The 9,944-nt window shown below is 44.7% G+C and overlaps 1 protein-coding gene across 4 annotated transcripts in view; it reads left to right on the top strand.

Moving 5' to 3' along the window:
- Positions 1-5,503: 5,503 nt before the first annotated feature.
- The window catches only part of CHLSN (cholesin), a 239,341-nt gene continuing 234,900 nt past the window's right edge, over positions 5,504-9,944 (top strand). Inside the window, exons 1-3 of one of the 4 annotated variants that reach the window (XM_089769278.1) lie at positions 5,714-6,153; positions 6,208-6,265; positions 8,050-8,177. In XM_089769278.1, coding sequence (XP_089625404.1) covers positions 8,076-8,177 — 102 coding nt within the window. In that variant the 5' untranslated portion in view covers positions 5,714-6,153; positions 6,208-6,265; positions 8,050-8,075. Of the gene's footprint in view, positions 5,656-5,713; positions 6,154-6,207; positions 6,266-8,049; positions 8,178-9,944 lie in introns of those variants that run through there. The other 3 variants (XM_014580942.4, XM_006112849.5, XM_075899564.2) reach the window with 3 other exon arrangements.

The raw sequence follows: 9,944 nt of genomic DNA, 5'->3' as shown, positions 1-9,944 counted from the left end.
AAGGGGCTCAGTCCCAGCTTGCACCAGGTCCAGGAGTTACCCCTACTGCAGCTCTGCAGTTTAAATGTAGCAGGAGTTGGGCATGCAGGTAGCCTGGCTGCTCCTAAATTTAAATTGCAAAAGCACAGCAGGAGTAGGTCCTGGATCCAGCATGAGGCTGCCTGCCCAGAGCAGCCCCTGTCCATGGTGGCTGGGCTGCCTTCCCCTACTGTGGTGCATCCCCTCCCACCCTGTAGCAGTCCCCTTCAGACAGGGGCTGCTTCATGGCAGCCTCCCACTGCTACCTCTGACAAGTAGCATTCCAATGCTAGGGGAAATCAGCTTTTAAGCTGACTCCTTACTCACTAGCTTCTGCTTCCTTCTCTTCCCCCTCCTCCCCCCAGCCAGCAAGGCAGGGGGAATGTGGGTAGTTTGCTTACATCCTAATGGGAAGAACAGCATCTTCTGCCTCAGCAAATGATGGCTATTAAATATGCTCTGTTCTACCCTATTAGGGGCTTTTCACTACTTATAAGCAAATCATGCCATGCTTCTAAATGGAAAACTGAAGTCCTCAAAATAGCTAATTGTAGACTTAAACTGCATATATTGTTACACTCCACTGATTTAAGAATTGAAAGTCTTCCTTCAGATGAGCTGGAAGGACTCAGTATAAAGAATGTAACTACTGGAACTGTACTCCACTCATGTAAACTTGCTAGGTGTTCAAGACCTCCAATTTCATGTCTCATTGGCAGAATGCCATCTCCACTAATAGAGGGTCACAGACTGTTATGTTGGAACACTGGTTTAGAATTAACAGAGGCTAACGGTATCTACTTAATCATACTAGCTACAAGGAGTTCATGCTCAATCTTGCTCTGTTGTATGAGTCTACCTCCCAAACTTCTGAACCTATAATCTATTTGTAGTAAAAGATGCATGTAGCCATTTACATTACTACTATCTCCTGTTAACAGTTAGTACTCTGCAATCTCCTATGGTTATGGTCTCTCTAGACAAACTTAATTATCAGAACAAAGGGCAGTTAAGTCCCCTCAATGTTATAAACAAGTTTAACACTGGGAAATTGTGGCCAGTCTAAAATTGTCTAGGAATTGTCCTCTTGCTATATGCACCCTGATCCCTGTTAAGCTATGCCCTGAGGGGTATGGGAAGCTGTAGCACCTTATTCCTTTCAGCCTTTTTTACCAGTGTGATTTCTAGAAAGCTGCTTAGTTGTGAGTGGTGGACATAGAAAATGGTACCTTTTGGATAAGGATGGGTGTGGTGGTCCTAATTCTTCTGAGGGAGAACTGTATTTTGGGACTCCTTTGACCAAATGGCCTTTGTTTCCACTAAAGGGGCCCTAGATCTTTAGGTGCTATAACAATCTTCAAGGTTCTGTGGTGGTCAAGTTAGAGCATTAAAGATAGCTTCCAGAAATTATGCTACAACCTTAACTAGGTGCCAAATACATTTCCCATACTACCTGTCCCCACCAATTTCCCAGGAAAATCAGTCTTCTAGAATCACTTCCTCTGCCTAACTATGTAGTCCTGAATTTGGAAGCAATTTCAGTATCAGTAATACTACATTTCACCACAGGAGGTCACAATAGGATATAGAATGAAACATTTGCTATTTCAACTCTAGATTATAGATTTGAGTGTTAAATTACACATAAGCACCATATTGTAGACTTGTATTTCTGCTATATTATAGTCATAAAGTAGGGATGTTAACTATCAGGTTCTTTGAGAAGGGTACTTGAATTTAGCATTTGCACACAGGGCATCCAGGAGCCAATGCTCTGTGGGAACTGGCTATTAAGCTGGCTGCTAGTGATCACTAACTCCCATCAGCTCCTCTTTCCTAATGTCTCTGATAAAGAGGTGGGGGATGGGAGCATGTGATGCTCATAGGAGCCTAGATGTGCTAGGAGTTGGTGTTTAAATGACTATAACATCCTTAAAATCTAAGTAAGGCTCAGCTTGTATGTTTCTGTTTAGTACATATGCTAGACTATACTAAAATTTTCTGGTTCACTCATTCAGATCAGAAAGCAAATGCACCCCTTTTTGGCACTGTTAATCATAGCAAACTTTTTCTGGGAAGAATGACTGTGGAAACTGCTGATTGAATAAATAGTGGAGAATCTGTGGGAAATATTTATAAACAAGTAGCTGTACTCTTATGGTAAGAGGTATACTCTCATTGACTTGAGCAACAGTGTCTGTTTCTGTTCCCTTTATAGTGTTAAGTTATTTGACTACAAAGTTTTCAAATACTACAGTTCATGGAATTAGTGAACAGGTAACTTGACATTTCTCCATTCACTCAATATGCATGTATCTAGCTGTAGACCATAGCTTTGTACTTCCTGTGTGAATGATGGACAACTGTGCTTTACAATTCAGAGAACCAAAATAACTGCAGTACATTTATCCTTAGCCAGGTGGCAGCAAATAAATTATCAAGTATAGACTCAATCCAATCACTCTTTCCACACAGGCAGGGCAAAACTTCAGCTTGATTAAGATTTGGCCATTATAGTGGGGAGAGGGGCACTAATTTTTGTTGGGAGGGCGCTACTCCTAGAATGTGGCAAACAGTGAAGGGCCACACACTTCCTATGTGGCTCTCAGCCAGTAACCAAGCAGAACATAGCTGCTGTACTGGGTCAGACCAAAGGTCTGTCTAGCCCGGTATTCTGTCTGCTGACAGTGCCCAATACCAGATGCCTCAGAGGGAGGGATCACAGGAGGTAATCATCACCTGATCCCTCTCCTGTTTCCCAATTCCAGAGAAACAGCAGCTAGGGCCATAGTTCCTACTCGTCCTGGCTAATAGCCATTGATGGACCTAACTTTCATGAATCTAGCTAGCTCTTTTTTTTGAAGGCTGTTAAAGATGTACCCTTCACCAGGTCATCCGCCAAGGAGTTTCACAGGTTGACACTGTGCTGACTGTGAGCAGGTTCCTCAAGCAGGCTCTCTGCCTTCCATGCCTCCATTCATAGTGGTCAGCGGTGGGAATTATGTACTGCTCTGAGCATAATGAGCCCCAGGCCAGGGTACTTCACGTGCTGCCTGCCCTGCAACAGGTAGTGCCTGTTAGCTGGTTCCCAGCTACTGGGAGCTGCAAGATTGTGCTGGGACAGGGAAGTGCATGAAGCCTCTTCTCTGCCCCACCCCCTCCCAGCTCATGGCAGAGGGGCATAGGGGAAGGGCAGGGCAGGAGACTGCCCAAGGATCCTGCTGGTCTATGGGCCAGATTCAGCCCATAGGCCATATTTTGCATGCCCTACATTACAGCAAGCAGCATAAATTGCACAAATAAATGTGTCCAGGCCTGTTAAAGATAACATGGGTGCGGTGAAATGTTAGTGGACCAACTTCTGGTAATGAGGGACAAGCTTTTGAACTACCCAGTGCTGGTCTTCAGTCATTTTAAGACCAACTTGCTCTTCTTTGGAAACAGACTCCTCCTTAGACTTGCCAGGCATCTGATTTGACAGGAAGACCTAGTCAAAAAGGAATCCTAGTGGCTCTTATGAGGCCACTAAAAGTCAAATCAGCTGCATAGCTGGGCTAAGGCAGGCTGTCTCCCTGCCTGCTCTGGCTCCGTGTGGCCCACGTCTAGCTTGTAGATGCAGAGGTGGCCACAGGGATCTGCATGGTGCTGGGAACTGCAGCTATAGGAGCTGTGGGGTGTCACCTGTGGGAGTAGGCAGTGTGCAGAACCTCCTGACCCTAGGAGCTTAGAAGCTTGATGTGCTGGCTATTTCCAGGAGCTGTCTGAAGTAAGCACCGCTTCATAGAGCCTGCACACCAAACCCTCTCCTGCATCCCAGCCTCTGTCCTAGGTTAGTGTCCTCTCCCAAAGCCTTCACCCCTCACCCCTTCCCCAGCCAAGTCCCCTCCCCCATGTTAAACCCCTCATCTCCAGGCTCACCCCAGAGTCCACATCCACAGCCAGAGCCCTCAGCCTCTCCTGCATCCTATCTGTCTGAAAGTGAGGGTGGGGAAAGGGAAGAAGAGGGAGGTAGGGCTTGGAAAAAGGAGCAGAGTCTCCAAGATCAGGTGGTACAGGGCAAGGGTGTTCATTTTGTGTGATCCTAAAAGAGAGATACCTAAATCAGCTATTGGCCAGATACAGCTCCCTTGTTTACTTCCCATGCAGTTGCAGGTCCCTCCTTCTTCCAGTGATAGCAGGGCTGCTCCAGGATAAGGAGCACTTAGCAGCCTAGGCCAGAGGTACATGTCAGTGGGGGCACAGGAGAGTGTGCACCCTTGTAAGATTGCCAAATGGTTTCAACAAAAATACTGGACACCCTTGACATTACATCACAATCTATATTACGTCTGATTTAGAAAATACCGGACATTTATATTTTCTCATTTATATTTTCTCAATTTGTTTCCCAAACAGAAAGATCAAATACTGGACTCTCCGGTTCAAAACCAGACACCTGGCAACCCTACCCTTGGGCACAGTAACTCTGGCATCTGCTGCATCCACACCAGGAAAAACAATGAGGAATCCTGTGACACCTTAAAGACTAAGGCTGTGTCTAGACTGGCCAGTTTTTCTGGAAAATCAGCCACTTTTCCGGAAAAACTTGCGAGCTGTCTACACTGGCCATTTGAATTTCTGCAAAAGCACTGACTTCGTACTGTAAGAAATCAGTGCTTTTTGCAGAAATACGATGCTGCTCCTGTTCGGGCAAAAGTGCCGTTTGCGCAAAAGGGCCAGTGTAGACAGCTGAGATTTGTTTTCCACAAAAAAGTCCCGATCGCAAAAATGGTGATCGGGGCTTTTTTGTGCAAAAGCGCGTCTAGATTGGCCACGGATGCTTTTCCGCAAAAAGTGCTTTTGCGGAAAAGCGTCCATGCTAATCTAGATGCTCTTTTCCGAAAATGCTTTTAACAGAAAACTTTTCCGTTAAAAGCATTTCTGGAAAATTATGCCAGTCTAGACGTAGCCTAATATTTTTATTTGGGCATAAGCTTTGGTGGGCAAAAACTCACTTTGTCAGATGCCTATCCAAGCTTATGCCCAAATAAATGTTAGTTTTACAGGTGCCACAGGGCTCCTTATTGGTTTTGCAGATCCAGACTAAGCTGTCCCTCTGAGACGTGCCATCCACAGCAGGGCAGCTCTGGCACAGGACGTGGGAGGGGCAGGCCAGGCTGGGCGGAAAGAGCGGGGGAGGGGAAAGGCAGAGCGACCAACGCCTCGGGGAGGAGCTTGGCTGACCCCACGGATGTGGGAAGTGCCAAGTTCCTGAGGCTCCGCCCACTCCGGAAGCTGAGAGACCGGCTCTTGCAACTCAGTGCACAGTGATGACCTCAACACTATGCGCCCCCCCCTTCCCGCGTGCCGCCCAGCCGCCTGGGAGAGGGGCGGGAATAAGACAATTTGGCTTTCTATTGGCCATTGATGTGATTGACAAAGCGAAATCCAACGAGGCTCCGCCGCTGGGTTTCGGGAGCCAATGAGAGAGAAGGGCGGGCTGCCGCGCCAAGGCAAGGGCAGGTTAAATGCGCTGAGGGGCGGCGGAGGCGGGTCTGAGAAGTGCATGGCGTGGAGGGGGCGGGGTGAGTAGGCGCTCCTGGGGAGGGCGCTTATCTCCAATCCCTTCGGGGCGCGGAAGGGCCCCGAGGAGATGGGGTGAGGCCGCGCTTCCCGCTTGGGGCCCCGGGGAGCGGCCGCTATTGGGGAGTCTGCTCTACTGTCCCCTTGCCTGGGGGGCTCTTCGTAGGGCTCCCCGCGCTCTGAGGGAGCAGCGCAGGTGGCTCCTCGGTGTCCCTGGCTGAGGGCCTAGTGAGGCGAAGGGGGTTGGCAAAAGCTTGGCATGGAGGGTGAGGGGCAAGGCGGGGCCGGATGCTCCCAATGAGAAATTCTGGGCCCGTCCCATTAAGTGCTTGGACTCGGCTCCCACGCGTCCTGGGCCTGGGTGGTTCCGCAGCTCTGCAGGAGGCTCTCTCCGCCTTGACTCCGTGCAAGGCGGGTGCTGTCTCTAGCTCCTCGCCGAGCTCTGCTCCGGCAGTATCCTGATTGCAGAGCTTTCGTGGGCTCTTTGAAACGCAAATGATTCCAGTCTGCCCCGGGGTTGCAATAAGCTGGTTGCCTATCGGGCTCTGGTTAGAGTACTCAGTGGAAGGGGAGGTGATAGAGTACTCAGTGGAAGGGGAGGTGATAGAGTACTCAGTGGAAGGGGAGGTGAGCAGCATAATTAAAGAGAATGAGACTAGGCGGTAGCACTACAAAACCCCTGAAGGTAATGTAATTGACAAGCACTCATCAGTACTAGTGTATCCTATTACAGTCATAAAAGTTCTTGCCACCTGTGTACTGGAAATAACCAAATGAGTAACCCTTTTGTTGGTATAAACGTCAACAACAAATAGTCTGGTAGCACTTTAAAGATTAACAAAAGTAGGTTTTGCAGCTCAATGTGAGATGAAATACCGTACAACTGTCAACTTCCTTTCCCGTGCCTGCTCATCATAGGTACTTCATAGGAAACACAGCAGCCTTAGTTGCAAACAAGTGACTAATAAACATGGTATAATTAAAATCACTGGTAATTACTGTAATAGCTGACTGTCTGAGGATAGCTGGATATTTTCTATATGCATGCATACCACACTGCTGGCCACAAAATAAAGTTGATATTTTACTGTATTTACAATTCAGTAACTTTTTGAAATGCTGTTTTGTATGCAAATTGGTGCAGAGCTGGTAGAGCCTTTTTCTGGAAATTGTCAGGCTAGGTACTGCCTGGATGGCATGGAGGTATCCAGCAGCAGTATTTTTGTTCACAACCCCTTGAATGTTTCGCATTGATGATGTAGCTAAAAAGCCTCTAGGTTTTAGTTGTCCTAAGCTGCCGTGAAAGCATCATAATATGGTTGTAGCAAAATGTAAGTTATCGTGGAGCAATCCATGAGGACCAGACCATTGTCTGTCTGGCATCAAATTCAGAGCTATATTGGAATCTCTCCCTCCTTTCTTTCCACAGGTTGTCCAAAATTAAATTCAAAATAGGTGTAATAAAATTTTGTATTTAAACACACTGGCTGCATCTAGACTGGCATGATTTTGCGCAAAAACTTTTAATGGAAAAGTTTTTCCATTAAAAGTATTTCTGCAAAAGAGCGTCTAGATTGGCACAGATTCTTTTATGCAAAAAGTGCTTTTGTGCAAGAAAGCTCCGATGGCCATTTTAGCTATCGGGATTTCTTGCGCAAAAAAATTAAGGTGCCTGTCTACACTGGCCCTCTTGCGCAAGTGGGCTTATCCCTGAGCAGGAGCGTCAAAGTATTTGTGCAAGAAGCACTGAATTCTTACATTAGAACGTCAATGCTTTTCCGGAAATTCAAGCGGCCAGTGTAGACAGCTGGCAAGTTATTCCGGAAAAGCGGCTGATTTTCCGGAATAACTTGCCAGTGTAGACACGGCCACTGAGTTCTGAAGGGGTTATCCCAAATCCTCAGCTTTCTGTGGGGATTAGCATTCTTATTTACAATATCTTAGACTGTGTACACTACAAATTACTTCATTATAACTTGCATCACTTAGGAGTGTGAACAATCCATACCCCTCAGTGACATAAGTTATACTGACTTAGGAGCTGGTGAGGACAATGGCGGTGAGAGAGTTTCTCCTGCTGACATAGCTACCACTTCTTATGGAAGTAGGAGATACTAATTCAACAGGAGAGCTTTCTCTTCCCTTGAAATGCTACAGCAATGCAGCTGCATCAGTACTGCTGTAGCTACTGCAGTGTGAACGTAGTTCTGTCTTACTGTGCTCACAATGAATAAGATGAAAATCCTTCAAAAACATATTAATTTCAGTTGCAAGCAGATATGTTAAGGGGTCTGGTTTCAAAGTGATATGAACACAAATTTTCTTGTCAGCAAAAAATGTGCTGTCTGTGTATCCTGTTTGTCTTTGAGGTAGCGAAACTTCCTGCAAAGATTCTGGTTATCTTCTAAATACAGAAATACTTATGATTTAAAACATATTAGCAAATGTGTTTCAATTACTTTATTTCAGAATAGAAAAGAATAAGAAAAACAGAAATGAAGGAAGAAAAAAGGAAGAAAAAATTAAAGCACTCTGGGGCAGTAAAGGAAGAGCTAGTCCATGAAAATGAACCAAAGAAAAAGAAACAAAAGCTGGAGGTTAGTGCCCAAGAATGAATCTGTTTAGTTTGCTGGTATGTTGATCATTCCCATGCTACAATAAGATCTGAATGCACTAGAGTGAGTCAGGATGACAAAGTTAAAACATAAATGGATCCATTGATCCAGGCTATGTCTGTTTTTAAAGAGTGTAACAGTAGCCTATGTATATGATTACTGTGTTAATAGGAAAGTTGTCAGATAGGGTCTAAAGATAAAGTGGGAGCCATGTGACTATGATTTCTCTGGAATAACACCAGATGGGAAGATATGTATAGTGTAAGAATACACACATTCCTCAGCACCCAGATATCATATTTGGAAAAATTTGAAAGATTTGTCTTGAAAATAGTGTTGAAATCATGTTTGTGCTCACTGTAGTCAGAAAATTATGCTTTCTGACTGGCCAGAAGGTGTCAGCAGTCTCTTCACATTATACAGTACTTACAAATTAATTTTAAAGGAACTGAAATTAACAACATAATATATTCTAGCAAAAAGTAACCCCCACTTGATAGAAATTCTTTTTTTAGGGCACTATTGCATGTCATTATTTCTTGCAAAAGCAGAATTGAAGAATAGTTCTTGCAAGAGTGCTGTATGAACATTGCATTCCCATTCAGCTATTATCAGGTGAACTAATACTTGAAGGCTTTGTCTACACTGCTGGCTTTGCTGGCAGAGAGTATGCAAATTAAGTGATGATTAGCATTTTGTCATACTTCATTTGCATAATCTATTCGAGCCATTTTTGTGCAAGGGGTTTTGGGGCAAAAACAAGCAGTGTAGATGTTTTCTTTCTGCGCAAAACCCCCCTTTTGCGCAAGATCCTTATGCCTCTCCCGGAGGCAGTGTAGACATAGCTGAAATGTAATGTATTCAAGTGCCACCAAAGCCATTACATTTTAAGCGACAAGCCTCAAAGATCAAGTTCTTACACTTCTCAATTAGTGCTTATTGCCTCTATAGTTGGGTATCTTGTGTGAAAGAAGTATACAAATGTGTATCTGCAAAGATTTTATAAAATTATCCAGGTTCTACTAATCAAATGATTCAGTGATCAATTAAAAAGCTTGACCAGGCAGATGTCAAATATATTAATACTGAGTATGAGAGAACAGGAAAAAAATTCTTGCCTTTCCTCAGGAACATTTGGAATCGTAAATCCTTATCCTGCAAATCCTTATGCAAGTCCTTAAAGCAGAGTTGTAATTATCATTGATGTGATTTCCCTTCTTGTCATTCAGGCTACATCTAACCTGTCGGCAGAGGGATGTAAATTAAACGTATTGAAAGCGCAAATGAAGCCATGATTTAAATGTCCTGCGCTTCATTTGCATAATGGTGGCTGCTGCTTTTTTTCAAAATGGGACTTTTCGGAAAAAAAACCCTGGCAGTTTAGATGGGGCATTTTCGACAGAAATGCCCCGTTTCGAAAGACCCTGTACTCCTTGAATACAAGATCTTATGAAACAGGGCATTTTCCTGTCTAAACTTCCAGGATTTTTTTCAAAAAGCCCCGTTTCGAAAAAAAGCGGCAGCCGCCATTATGCAAATGAAGAGTGGGATATTTAAATCCCTACTTCATTTGCACTTTCGATACATCTAATTTACATCCCTCTGCCGACAGAGGGGTGTAGTTTAGATGTAGCCTCACAGTAAAACCCATGGATGTTGATCGTCGGATAGATCTTATTTAGGCTCAGTCAGCAAATGGGACAAATATTTTGAGAGTTTCTTAATGTGTGAGTAAATGTCTCCAACTTG

The sequence above is a fragment of the Pelodiscus sinensis genome, chromosome 15, assembly GCF_052426305.1.
Source record: "Pelodiscus sinensis isolate ZL-2025 chromosome 15, ASM5242630v1, whole genome shotgun sequence".
NCBI classification, from domain to species: domain Eukaryota; kingdom Metazoa; phylum Chordata; order Testudines; family Trionychidae; genus Pelodiscus; species Pelodiscus sinensis.
The sequence above is the reverse complement of the archived record's forward strand: the minus strand, read 5'-3'. Positions and strand labels throughout refer to the sequence as shown.